The sequence below is a fragment of the Rhinopithecus bieti genome, unplaced genomic scaffold (genome assembly GCF_001698545.2).
Source record: "Rhinopithecus bieti isolate Rb0 unplaced genomic scaffold, ASM169854v2 scaffold_12086, whole genome shotgun sequence".
NCBI lineage: Eukaryota > Metazoa > Chordata > Mammalia > Primates > Cercopithecidae > Rhinopithecus > Rhinopithecus bieti.
This window is the reverse complement of record NW_016807466.1, coordinates 3,262,997-3,277,415: the sequence shown is the minus strand read 5'-3', so window position 1 is coordinate 3,277,415 and position 14,419 is coordinate 3,262,997. Positions and strand designations below refer to the sequence as shown.

Genomic DNA, 14,419 nt, shown 5'->3' with positions numbered 1-14,419 from the left:
CTGAAGGCAGAGAAGGCAGGAAATGTAAAACAGGCCAGGATTCCCAGGAGCGGCTGGTGGATGCAAGGATGTGCAGTCCCATGTGGCCCCAGAGCCCAGAGAGACACATCCATCTCTGGTCCTGGAGAGCCGCTTGGGCTTCCTGGTGCCCTGCCAGGCCCCTTCCTTCCTAGTTCCCTCCTGACTGTGCAGAAGGCATCATTTCTATATCACAGAGCTTTATGGATGAAGTCCATATCACATCATGGCCCAGGCCCTTCCCCTTCTAGGTCTAGGTGGTCGGATTCCCATTCTTTTGACATCTGCAGTTGTCTGCTGAACTGCATCCCAATGTCTCATTTCTTCACTGTGCTCCCCTCCTCAAACTGGGGCATGTGGGGAAATCAGGGCCTTGGGGGCTCAGCCAGAAATAAAGACTGAGAGATCCTCCAGAGAGAAGGTCCTCTAGGAGAGGCAGGGTGGCAGAGCAGAAGATGCCTGGGACTTGCTTCCCAAATGTCAGAAATTACCAAAAAGCTTTACGGTTCAGAGAGAACAATATATTTCTTTTAGGAGCCAGAGTATTCTGACAGGAAGACTTGCTTTCAAACATGTCCTGTTCACATATGTACTTAGCAGACGGCTATTTGACACTTCCTGTTCCAAAGGCACTTGTTCAATTCATTTTCCAAATCTGGGGGTGGGTTTTGGGCCCCTCACTTGCTTTGCAGGCCCCCAGCCCTAACACCATGCGCTCAGGGAGCCCTCAGGAATAGCCCTGGCTGTCTAGACTCTCTGGCTTCACGGATGGCACTACATGAAATGGCTCCCTTCATTAAAATGTCACTCACAGGGACTGGAGAGGTCTTTGGAACACCGGCAGTGAGGTTCGAGAGGTGTTTTCAGTGGCACCTGACCAGGTCATCTCCAGCTTAGGTGCCGGCTCCTGGATGCTGATCTGAGTGGAGATTAATAGCTGACGTGGGAGCAAAAAATGAGCCAAACTGGGGTTTCTTGAGGTGATTTATTCCAGCTAACTATGTCAGTTGTTTGTTCATGCTAAAAATACTGCTAGAAGGATGGGGGAGTATTCCAGATTGTTGACACTTTGACTGAAATGAGAAGCAAAATGTAACTGATATGAGCTCTAACAGGAGCTCCTGCCTGTCATAAAGAGGAGGGAGGATTAGGACACCAGGAGGTGCAGCCAAACCACTCAGGATGGCCACGGCCTCGGCCCCAGCACCGCCACTCACCGCAGCCTCCCAGCTAGGATAAGGGCTGCTAAGTTCTGAAGAACGAGGTATCTCCTCCTCATACTTTGGCCCTGAGAAACTTCGTTTTGCTAAATAGGTGTGGCCTGGATTTTTCCAGGACAGTGGATCTGGGAGTCTAGGTTGGGATGATGTAGCCCTGCGCTCACACTGATGGGTGAGACTGGAGTGGCAGGAACGCCACGTAAGTGTCCCAGATGTGCCAGCCTGGTGTGCTGCGACCCCTTCTCCAGCAGCCGGGGACATTAAATGTGGTCACATGGGCTGGGTGCAGTGACTCACACCTATACTCCCAGCACTTTGGGAGGCTGAGGCAGGAGGATCTCTTGAACCTGGGAGTTCAAGACCAGCCTGGTCAACATAGTGAGACCCCCATCTCTATTAAACATTTTTTTAAGATTAGCCAGTCATGGTGATGCATGCTTGCAGTCCCAGCTACCCAGGAGGCTGAGGCGGGAGGATCTCTTGAACCTGGGAGTTCAAGAGCAGCCTGGTCAATATAGTGAGACCCCCATCTCTATTAAACATTTTTTTAAGATTAGCCAGTCATGGTGATGCGTGCCTGCAGTCCCAGCTACGCAGGAGGCTGAGGCGGGAGGATCTCTTGAGCCCCGGAAGGTTGAGGGTCTTGACCCTCAAGCCACTGCACTTCAGCCTGGGCAACAGAACAAGACCCTGTCTCGAGCAAAACAAAACAAGATAAATAAAAGTGGTTAAGTTTCTAGAACTTCCTTCGTGGTTAAATAGCTCCCAGACAGAAGTTCGCCAAAAAGCTCCTCAGGCCAGTGACTTGCCAGGGCTTCATTCCTAGAAAAGATGCACTTAGGAGAGGAGTCATCCGTGCTCTTCAAACCCCCCATTGCTGGTTCTGTTGGCAGCCCGGACTGACTGGGGCTGCCACGCAGTTGCGGTTTTGTAACAGAAACCAGGTACTCAGGTTTGATGTATGAAAAGCATATAGACACGGTTTCCAGCTGGCAGCCTGTAAGCTGGCATCGGTTAGCAGGGTTGTGTTCGGCCAGTACGCATTTCAAAAAAATTTGAATTTGCTGACCTTGTGGTCATCACACTTGCCTGTTTTGGAAGACGTTTGAGTTTTCAGCCCCTGGGGAACCCACAATGGGAAGGGGATGGTTACTCAGTGCTCTGCAGACTCAAGCAGGTGCCTTTTATGGGGGTGACAGTATGAATGGTCTCCCCTCAGTGGGTACACTGTGGCCTCCCCAGCTTCTTCACTGGAGACGTGGAGGACCCGGGCAGGTCTCTAGCACCTTCAGAATGTGATCCAGGGGACCCCTTCAGAAGTAAGGAGGCATTCTGTTCAAGACACGGGCAGGGGTGGCCTTCCTTTGGGGGCTTAACGTAAATGGTTGTTCAGAATTCCCACCGAATTTAAGAGCAAAATCATCCTGAAAAATGTCTTCCAAGACATGCTCCCCCAGTTCTTACTGGGATGAAATGAGCCCAGAATTTCTTAAGTGCGGGGATTGTGAGAACTCTTCCCTGCGAAGTCTTTTTTCTTTTTAAAATCAGGCCATGGCAGGTTAGGATGGAGAGTTATGAACGGCAGTGGTGCTTCGTCATTGACCTTAAATTTGCACATGAATCCCCTGGTGATCTGGTTACATGCAGATTCTGACTCAGTGGGTCTAAGGTGAGTGGAGAACCTGGAATTCTTCTATTTCTTGCAAGCTCCCAGGGGATTCTGAGGCTGCCTGCCCTGGACACACTCTGAGCAGCAAAGTATTATTGGACCTCAAGGCCTTTTCCAGCTTTGGATTAATTGGAAACATCTATGTGTTTTCTGATGAACCCCAGTGAATAGCACATCAATGCAGCAATTGGTTAAGCTAGATGATCTAAGAATTGTGTATTTCCTGTGTAACCGTTCAGGAATTTGATTATTCACGTGACATTATTGAGGATGTGCATTTTGGGAGGCCCCATGCAGTATTTGGTATCTAGTGGGAATGGTCACATGAACTGTCCCATCCTTTCTCATCCCTTCCAGCTGTTGCCAGAGGGGCCTCGGCGGGGTTTGAGGCCTCCCAGCTCCAGGACATGCACAGCTGTCATCCCAGCATCATTGGCCTACCTGGCGGAGGTCAGGCCAGTGACGGTATTGATTTTCAGTGACAGTGACTCAGCCTGGGACCAGAGGCTGCTCTTTGCAGAGATAGAACACCTTCTGGGATTGGGGTGCTTTGGAAACCCAGCCAGGAGAGCAGTGGCTCCAAGAGCAGCATACGGTGGGCCCTCAGAAATGGTGGTGAAAATGAATCGTGGTCAGTTTCCATCCAGCCACATGGGAACCTGAAAGGAATCCCTCCTCTGTGCCGAGGGCCTGGGTTGGTGGATTCGATGCCATGCCTCTCCCTGGGCAGCACTGGGCTGATCTCAGACTCTCTGTTCCCAGCCGAGTTCTCTGGTTTCACATTCCTATCTGCCTTCTCCCGGTCACCACATGCTACTGGCACATCTCTTTTGACTTCTCTTACCATTCTGATCGGCCAGTTGCCAAACACCTTCTCAAGTTAAAATTTCAACATACTTGCCCCCTGCCCCCCTCAGCCTGATCCGTTATTTCTCTTACCTGGTGATAGATGCTCACTTTCCTTCGGATGTTTGACAGCCAGCCCCGCTATAGCTCCCCATCTGGATAGGCTCCCAGGAGGCAGCAGGAGATGGGGAAGGTATCCAGGGCCCCCTCAGCCGCTGCCCCACTTGGGCAGCTCTCGCATGCTTTTCTGCACAGCCATTTTGCATTCCTGCCTACATTCAGTAGACAAAGAAAGAGCAGGCCCCTGGCACGCAGACCAGGAGCTCGTAAACACAGATCAGCACGAGATACGAAATGTTCAAGGTTCCTGTGATTTTACCTCTAAAGCGGTTCCTGAGACTGCAGCATTCACGGATCACCTAATTAGTGAAGGTTTTGTGTATTAATATGCATGTTTCTAGAAGATGGGAGGGAATTGTTACTTCAGTATTTCTCCGAACGTCTCTAATTTATTTTCATCAAGAGTTCTTCGTACAGCTCAGAATTCAGAAATATCTGCCCTTTTCACTTTATCTTTGGCCCCTGCCCAAGTCTGGGACTCACTGGGGTAGGGCCAAGGCTAAAACTAAACTAGGGTATGAGCTACTAGAGGTGCGAGTCCAGTGGTTGGGAGCAGTTTCCAGGGAGTCAGCGAAGTCTGGGGAATGGTTTGAGCCTGGCCCTGACCAGTGCTGCTCTGACTCATTTCCTGAGGTGAACAATGGAAAGTCACGATGATGCAGCATGCCCCAGAGCTTCCTCAGGGGCAGTTGTGTCTTCTTTCTAAGCCCTACCCTAGCCAAACATAGTTATTATTTCAAGAGTTGTCTTGAGATTCTTAAAATAGTCCAGAAGCACAGTAAAATAGTATTTCTGTGTGTTTTAATGAAAAGTAAACTTTGATTAACGAGGTCCTTCAGACAACTAGATTTTATATGCACCAGACTTTTGGATGAAAGACAAGTCACAAAACACACACGCATGCACACACGCACGCACACACACAGACACACGCATGTGCACGTGCACACGCACACAGACGCACACGCACAGACAGGCATGTGCACATGCACACACACAGAGAGACGCATGCACACACACACAGACACGCATGTGCACGCGCACACACACAGAGATGCATACACACAGACACGCATGTGCACATGCACACGCACACACACGCATGTGCACACACACACACGATTGGGTTTGTTTTTGTTTTGTTTTTGTTTTGCTGTTTGAGACAGAGTCTCTCTCTGCCGCTCAGGCTGGAGTGCAGTGGCGCAATCTTGGCTCACTGCAACCTCTGCCTCCTGGGTCCAAACGATTCTCCTGCCTCATCCTCCTGAGTAGCTGGGTCTACAGGTGTGCGCCACCACACCCGGCTAATTTTTGTCTTCTTAGTAGAGACAGGGTTTCACCATGTTGGCCAGGATGGTCTCAGACTCCTGACCTCAAGTGATCTGCCTGCTTCGGCCTCCCAAAGTGCTGGGATGACAGGCATGAGCCTCTGCGTCCGGCCAAATGTGATTGTTCTTTAAAGAACTATGTATGAAAGATCCCAGAAGCAACACCCGGTAGCCCAAATGCCTGCTCACCTGTAGCCCTACTCAAGTTTCAGGACCATCATCTGGCCCAAAACTAGAAGTCTTGCCCAATAGTAGTGGTCAGGTCTTTTTCTCCAATTGGATTGTAATTTTTTTGTAAGCAAGAGAATGTATTTAATACCACTTTGTATTCAACACAGCCAGCACAGAGCTTTGCACATTTTAGAGTTTTAAATATTTGGCAATGGATGAGAAAATGTCCTGTATTTTCATTAGTGCCAGTAGTATGGTTGGATTTTCAGTCATCCTTCTCTGTTTCTTATTCACATGGATTTGGGTTTAAATTTCTATCCTAGGCCGGGCGCGGTGGCTCAAGCCTGTAATCCCAGCACTTTGGGAGGCCGAGATGGGCGGATCACGAGGTCAGGAGATCGAGACCATCCTGGCTAACACGGTGAAACCCCGTCTCTACTAAAAAATACAAAAAACTAGCCCGGTGAGGTGGCGGGCGCCTGTAGTCCCAGCTACTCGGGAGGCTGAGGCAGGAGAATGGCGTAAACCTGGGAGGCGGAGCTTGCAGTGAGCTGAGATCTGGCCACTGCACTCCAGCCTGGGCGACAGAGCGAGACTCCGTCTCAAGAAAAAAAAAAAAAAAAAAAAATTCTATCCTACCAATCACTAGTGGTGTTAATTTGGGCAAATTACTTAACTCAGCCTCATTGCAGGTTGTCGCTAAGAATCTGGAATTAAATATTTAAAGTATCTGGCAGCTGCTGTTATTATTGTTATTATTTTGCTTGTCTTCAAAGCGGAAGTTTCCTGGCTTGTAGCTTATGATTTCACAGTTGTGAGCTCTTGTGTTTTTTATAGTTATGTTTCCATTTGGAAGGTTTAACTCCTATTATTTAAGTCTGGCTTCAGTGAGGGGTTGCTATTTGACCTGAATCTTGAAGGATGAGTAGATGCTTAAAAGGCAGAAATGGATGGAAAGGGTATTCCAAACAGAGGGAACAGCATATGCAAACAGCCAGGGTCATGGAGGAGAGTGTGACACGTGGGGGAAGCTGACCACAGCTCGAGTGGGAGCGTAGGTGATGGGCAACGAACAAATCCTTTGGTAGCTAAGCATGTGGGTGTACAGGAGCCAGACAACAAAGGCATTGTATGAGATGCTAGATTTGGGTCATCAGTAATGAGATCTGATTGGTACTTTAGCAAGGTTCTTCTTTTCTTCATTAATTTTCTGTAAGTTTTCAATGAGTCTGTGAACAAAATATTCTTTTGAGGGGAGGGGGACAGGGTTTCACTCTTTCACCCAGGCTAGAGTGGTGTAGTGGCATGATCTCAGCTCACTGTAGCCTTCACCTCCAGGGCTCAAGCAATCCTCCCACCTCAGCCTACCGAGTACCTGGGATTACAGGTGCACACTACCATGACTGGTTAATTTTTATATTTTTTGTAGAGACAGGATTTCACCATGTTGCCCAGGCTGGTCTTGAACTTCCGAGCTCAAGTGATCCACCTGCCTCAGCCTCCCAAACTGCTGGAGTTACAGGCGTGAGCCACCATGCCTGGCTAATATATATATTTTTAAAATTAGATTCATAGCTGGGCATGGTGGCTCACGCCTGTAATCCCAGCACTTTGGGAGGCCGAGACAGGTGGATCACTTGAGGTCAGGAGTTCGAGGCCAGCCTGGCCAAATTGGCAAAACCCTGTCTCTACTAAAAATACAAAAATTGGCCAGGTGTGGTGGCATGCGCCTATGGTTCCACCTATTTGGGAGGCTGAGGCAGGAGAATCGCTTGAACCCGGGAGGCAGAGGTTGACAGTGAGCCAAGATGACAGCACTGCACTCTAGCCTGGGCAACGGCGCGGGACTCTGTCTCAAAAAAAAAAAAAAAAAAAAAATTAAATGCATGAACTTGTGTGGCTAGCTCACAGTCTCACCCTCGTCTCCTCTGCCCTCTTCGCCATGTTGACAGTTAGACATATTGAAATGTATTAAATGTTAACTTTTCGCAAGTTTTTCCATAACTTTCTTTTTGCCTCAGGGTTTCCTCAGCACATTGAATCTATATCTTTGGGTGTCAGCCACAGCAAATGAATGCTGACCATTGTTTGTGTACTCTTCCTTTCTGTGCTAATGTAACATATACCCAGCCAGATGTTTTTGAACAGTCTTGAAGTGTGTAAGCAGGTTTGGCAAATAGGATGACGAGCATCACTGCTTCTGTTTTCAGTATTGTTTTGTATCTTGTCAACAAGCTGAGGTTTGGGGAAATGATGGAAAGCCGGCAACTTCAGTTCCTGCTTTCCCTTGGGCATCCCAGGGAGTGTTGGTGACGGGCGGGGCAGGTGTTTCTGCCCATTGTCCTGGGCATACCTGCGTGACTTCTGCCCTTTGTACTGACTACAGTTGTGGCTTCTGCCACTCATCCCGGCTGTACCCTTGTGGCTTGTGCCCATTGTCCCGGCCAAACCCTCGTGGCTTCTGCCCATTGTCCCGGCTGTACCTGCGTGGCTTCTGCCCATCATCCTGGCTGTACCCATGTGGCTTCTGCCCATTGTCCCGGCTGAACCTGCGTGGCTTCTGCCTATCATTCTGGCCATACCTGCGTGGCTTCTGCCCATTGTCTCGGCTGTACCCGTGTGGCTTCTGCCCATCGTCCCGGCCGTACCCGTGTGGCCTCTGCCCATTGTCCCAGCCGAACCCGCGTGGCCTCTGCCCATCATCCCAGCCGTACCCAGGCAGCAGCTGGCAGGCTTTCCTCTTTGTCGCTGCTGTGTCCCTGGCTCTTTTTCTCTGCCAGCCTCTCTTCATGCTGTTCCTCTTGAGAGGTCCTCCAAGTGCTTTTTTCCATCGTTTGTGCTCAGCCACTCTACCATTGTTCTTCCTGTCTGGTTCTCTGAAATCCAAGCCCACACCTTTTCAACTCCATATCCTGAGTCAAGTGTTTGAAAGCTGTTATTTTATGTTAATTAGAAGTTCTTTTTCCAGCCAAGAAGGCTTGCCCAAAACTGTTCCCCCAAGCTGAGTCTTAGAGACACACTCTGGCATTCTCTCCTTTGGGTACAGTTAAAGGAATCACAGTTCTTTGCTGTTAGAGGCACCCTGCTGCCTGCTGTGGGGCAGGCACCTCCTCTGGGAGGCAGGCGCCCTTGGAGGAGAGTTCTTGCCATGGCCCCCAGAGAGCTCCAGCCTGTGCAGCACATGCACGGCTTCCTGGACCCCCTCCCCCCCCAGTCCTCCGTGGGGCCTCCCCTTGCCGCAATTGCTTGGCAACCATTCCTCACCACCCTCGCTACCCAATGGTGACCTATTTGGCAGCTTCTCCTTCCTTTGTCAGCTCTCTTAGTTGACCCCAGTTTGGTGGGAGATTCGGTGGAAAAGAACTCCCATCATGTTCTGGACTCGGGCAGGCTTCAGCAGGAGTCAGCTTCTGGTGTCTTTAAATCCCCCCAGAGGCACCCTGAGCACCTGCCATCCCATTTAGGCAGTCTTGGTAAGGCTTCCAAAGCATTTCCGCTTCTTGAGATGTTTTTGAGCAGAAGCTGAGCCCTGTTCTCACATCTAGCCTCGCTCTTTATGCCCACCTGCTTGCAGATCAGGGACTACATCCCTCCCTTTACCTGGCCCGCATCCCATCATTTCAGGCTTCTGCAAGCCCAGGCATGGGGAGGCCACAGCCCTGGCCATCATTCCAGGCTTCTGCAAGCCCAGGCATGGGGAGGCCGCAGCCCTGGACCCACTGGGAGCACCACACCGCCCTGGACTTCCATCTGGAGGGGTGCTGGGGTGCTTGATGGGAACCTATCCCGAACTTGGGCAGTGATGGGTTAGGACCACTTTCATTCCACCTCTCACACACGAAAAAGAGACTTTCCTCCTCTAAGGTACCTTTGAATGAGGACCTCACATCATGCGGAGTGAAGGAGTTCTCCTGGATGTCTAACTGAAATATCTAAAATGCCTTGCTTTATCTTCTGTGGTTTATAGAAAAAGTAGTCGGTGAGTAAATGCTGATTTAAGGCCCATTGAATTCAGAGCACAGTTATTGGTACTGGAGGTGAGGCTACAGAGAGGCAGAGAGAGATGTCAGGGCTCTTGTCCTCAGGGAGAAAATCACATCCAGAAAACAACCAGAGGGCACCAGAGCTTCGGTTTCCTTATCTGTTGAAGAGTGTCAGATACCACCTGCCTTGACAGCTTCTTCCGAGGACATGACAACATGTGAAGTGCCGAACACAAGGCCTGGCACATGGGGTGCCTTCAGTCAGCAGCAGCTCCTCCCTCTCTTTTTCTTCTTTTTATTATTAACAGCAAACATGAGCTAATATGGCACATACTGAGTAGAGAAGATAAAGGGATAAAACGTGTATTGACAGAAGACTTACTTATTTAAGTGGGGTTCTAGCTGGGTTTGGGAAGAATCAAAGAAAGGTGTGCATGAGTGGAAGTTACAGTTGGGGACGTGGAATGTGTAGCCATAGAGTTATGCCAGAAAGGTAGCATTTGGCCTATATTGGCAGAAGTAAAGGGTCCAGTCGGATGAGATGGTGAAAGAAGAGTGGCTAGTTGGTGGAGTGCCTTAAAGGACGAGATACAGGCCGGGCGTGGTGGCTCACACCTGGAATCCCAGCACTTTGGGAGGCCGAGGCGGGTGGATCACAAGGTCAGGAGATCGACACCATCCTGGCTGACACGGTGAAACCCCGTCTCTACTAAAAATACAAAAAAATTAGCTGGGCGTGGTGGCAGGTGCCTGTAGTCACAGCTACTTGGGAGACTGAGGCAGGAGAATGGCGTGAACCCAGGAGGCGGAGCTTGCAGTGAGGCAAGATTGCAAGCAAGACTCCATCCTCAAAAAAAAAAAAAAGGAGGTGGGAACAAAAATGATTTCTGGGGGCTGGGCACGTTGGCTCACGCCTATAATCCCAGCACTTTGGGAGGATCACGAGGTCAGGAGTTTGAGACCAGCCTGGCCAACATGGTGAAACCCCACCTCTACTAAAAATACAAAAATTAGCCGGATGTGGTGGCGGGCACCTGTAATCCCAGCTACTCAGGAGGCTGGGGCAGGAGAATCACTTGAACCCAGGAGGCAGAGGTTGCAGTGAGCCGAGATCATGCCACTGCACTCTAGCCTTGGGTGACAGAGCAGGACTCCATCTTGGGGGAAAGAATGATTTTTGGAGATCTTTATAATAAGATGTGTGAGAGCTGGGTAAGTCAGGGGACAGGGAGAACACAAGGAAGGAAGCTGGGCTCATACTGGGACTTTTACTAGTGGTGACAAGTCCAAGGGTCAGGAGAGCTGATGTCTACAGGCACCTAGGCTGATGTCCGCAGAGAAATGTTAGTAGAATCTGGAAATGGCATTACCCTGAGGGGCTGCGAAAGAACATTCTGAGCTTAGTGCCCAGAAGGTCTGGATGGAGGGTGGAGCAGTTGATGGTAACAAAAAATAGGGAAGAGAGACCTAGGTGATTGCGGAAGGAGCCTTAGGCCCTCAGTAGCAGGCATGGGAAGATGCAGGAGCTCAGGGCCTGTGCCGGAGGCTGCCCTTCTTCATGGGACTTCCGTTCAGGCTTTTGAAGCTCACAGGACGGTGAGCATCATTGTGGAGGGTTATCTGTAGATATTTATATCAACTGAGTCATATCTCCTGTGTAATTCTGTAAATAAACCAAGTTCTCTTTTAATGAGTTTTTGAGGTTTCATAAATAAATTGGTTTGGTTCTAAAAAACATGCTTTTAGTAAATTCCCTGTGTTCTGAATAAAATTGGCCACTCTAATGCTTTCAGCCTGACCACAAATAGTCACGTCATGCTTGCATTTGCCTTAGTGGCAAGACTTATGCAAAGTAACACCTTGAGCCAGGAGTTCTGGAATCCCGCTTTCCTTGGACCACACATGTGGATAGTTTCTGAAATGAGTACAGTTGCTTCTGGGCCTAAGCCCACCGCTTGTCTTGTTGGGATGGGGACTCTGTGGCTTGAGCCACAGTGTTTTCTCCCTTTGTCTCCCCACTGCAGACTACTGTTTTCCAAAGTGAAGTTGCAGTCACTCTGCCGGGGCCCAGACGAGGCACTCCTGACTTGTAAGCACATGCTGCAGATATGGAAATCCTGCTACAACCTCACCAACCCCAGGTAAGAGGCCAGCAGGGCCTGCTTTGCGTGGCTCTTGCATGGGTCCCTGCCTATCAGTGCCTTCTCTGATTGGCTTTCAGCAGGCATTAACTCTGTCACCCCTGTGCACCTCCAGGCCCCCAAAAGTGGCAGATGATAGCAGTGGAGCTTCACACTCCATGTTTAAGGTGCTGTTGTCCCAGTGGCTGAGGAAGCCTCCAGATTCTGGGTTTCTTTTGCTTTCACTGCCGTAGTGACCCACTGGGCTCAATTCACAATGGATCTCTATCCAGTTTCTCTCTACCACCCGTTTACCTAACTCCTTTGACAAGTCTTATCTTTCTGGTAATTTATGTATAGACCAGTCTCTTATGTGTTCCAGTTGGGGTTCCTGCAGTAATATTTAAAAGACCTGCACAGACAACAGGCCGCATGCTAGTGGCTATTAGCATGATAAAAGATCACTGTGAAAAAGTTAAAATTGTGACACATACAACTATCAAATACACACGTCAAAGATTTTATTTGCCTTATTAACTAATGCAGGAACCCGGAAAATGTTAAGACCTATTCACAGAAGAGTCTGAAGAACAGATACTCATAGGCAGGAATGCTGAATGATTTGCAAGTAGATACAAAAACAATATCCTGTAAGACGATGAAAGATATCGTTTGGGGTTCTTTACTACAGGGTGACATCAATTGTCTCTCCCCCCCAAACAAAATTCACTTGCCTTATTATCAGTTTTCTGCAGGTTAATTTCTACCCCTACAGAGCTGTAAAGTAACTCAGCCAATGGGAAGTGAGTCAACAGTGCCTGCCCCTTTAGAGTCAGATAACCCCAGGAAGGTCTGCTGGTCAACCCCCCGCATTCCACGGACGGACACCCAATAACCTATTTGCCCATTTCCAAGTCTTGCACAGTTTTCCCTTGCATGTGTTTAGATTAGTAAGTGAAGGAAGTCGTGTAATGAGAAGGGATGTAATGATTCAAGTGAATTCACACAACTGCTCATACACTCAGAGTATTTTTTACCTTCCTAGCAAGGTGTCTGTGCAACTGATATCATGCTTTTAAGAGTCAGGGGCCTAAAAACGTGTCACCTAAAATGTAAATGAGTACTAAGGGTGAGGTAGGCAGTGGGCTGGTGGCCGTGGTCTGCAGAGACCAGCAGGGAGGGAGGGCTACGGAAGCAGCAGAACAGAGATGGGGTTCCCTGTGAGATTTTGCTTTACAAACGTTTCTGCAGTTTAAAAAAAATGTTCAAAGTCAGGGCCCTGTGAAGGGGATGGACCCCCTGGAAACTGACAGACAGACCTGTGACCCCAGGCCCTGTGGGCAGTGTACCTGGAAGGAAGAGAACTCTGCCTGGAAAGCCATGTACTGTCCAGCCCCTGCCTCCCTCCCCCCTCAAGCAGCCCCAAGTCCCCCGCCTTGTCCCCCCATTCAAGCTGGGAGTCCCCTTCCCAGGCCCAGGAATGACACAGCGCTGTGCTGCCAGGCACACCCGCCCTTCGCTTGGTGAAAGGTAATCATGAGACTGGCCTCTTCCCTTTTGTGGATATGTTCTCAAAATAAAGATCATTTTAATTTTTTAAAAATTCTACATTTCTAAGTCTGGAAGCAAAAATAGAAACTGTCCATATTTATCTCCCCGAAAGCCCCACTCCTGGCCTATGAAATCTTCAGGATTTGGGGGAGTCTGCCTCCGAACCAGCTAGCGGGAGATGCTGCCCAGGCAGGTTGCCTCGGCGCCGGAGCGCGTTCCTTTGCCTGTACCCCCTTTAGAAATGAAAAAATAAACCCATCAGCTTCGTGTTGCCAATTTCCCCTCAGTTCCCCACACCTCTCCCACCTCCCCACATTCCCTCCCACTTAGCAACCAAGAATATTGAATGTGAGGAGAAAAAAAAATAGCAGAATTGGAAAGCTTTTTAAAAATACTTAACCAAATGCCTGGGCTGTGTCCATGCTTCCTCCGTTTCCTGAAGGTTCCTTCAGGGCCAGAGTGGGGAGGACCCTGGCTCCAGGCAGTGTCTGGTGGGGACTGGCGAATGGGGTGGGCGGTAGAGGCCCCACCGGTCACTCAGAATTCCCCCTCCAGCTCCCCACAAAGCCTTGAGGGAGGGGTGGTGAATCGCGCAGCCCCTTATTAAGGAGTGTCCTGTCTGGTCTTTTAACTTGATTTTCTCTGGGATAGAAATAAATGTGTCTCCTGTAGCCTTTATCATTGTGTAAATGCAGTCATCCCCTCCAGACTGCTTAGGAAGAGGTGACTCTGGCAACAGAATCCTGAAGGAAGGGCTGTGTCTTTCAGGGGACACACACCTTGCAGCGCTCCGGAGTGGGGCCACTGCGGCTCTGGCAGCCTAGCGGCTGGGATCAGGGCATACAGGGTTTTAGAGGAGGGTGGAATCACATGAACAAGCACCTAAGAATCATGCCTTCTTTAAAATAAAATGAAAACTGAGCAGAAAGCATTTTGGCAGGCTGCATTTGGCTTCTCCCCGGAGCCGGTCCGTGCTGACGTCCCGGCTTCCTTGCTTCTGAGCATGCTGGGTTTGTTTTGGGCCCTCTGCTCGACCTGCCAGTTCCCCAGTCTTCCCCACCCCCTTCCAGATCCACCCCAGGCTCTGCACAGGCCTCCAGGGCAGTGAGACGAGGAAGACGTGGGCAGTAGCAGGGAATGAGTGGCCAAATTGAGAACAGACCCTAGCTTCTAGCTTCGTATTCTCAGCAACCCATTCCCTCTTCTCAACTTTTGCTTAAAGAGGGGAAAAAATTACACTGAGCTAGTCGCTAAACTGAGCATTGGAAAACTTGCAAATAGTGTTCCACCTGCAGTTGGAGATGCGTCTCTTGCTGTGAGCAAAATGGTGGGTGGCATTCTCTTACATTTGGCGAGGTGTTTGTCATTTCAGAAGCCTGGATTCTATTTCCCT

The 14,419-nt window shown here is 49.6% G+C and overlaps 1 protein-coding gene across 9 annotated transcripts in view; it reads left to right on the top strand.

Annotated features, from left to right (window-relative positions):
• TTC7B (tetratricopeptide repeat domain 7B) overlaps nucleotides 1-14,419 on the top strand; it is a 258,957-nt gene that overhangs the window by 162,134 nt on the left and 82,404 nt on the right. For all 9 annotated transcript variants that reach the window (XM_017882311.1, XM_017882310.1, XM_017882309.1 and 6 more), the window contains one exon: nucleotides 11,380-11,496. In XM_017882311.1, the coding sequence (XP_017737800.1) occupies nucleotides 11,380-11,496 (117 nt within the window). The remainder of the gene's footprint in view (nucleotides 1-11,379; nucleotides 11,497-14,419) is intronic.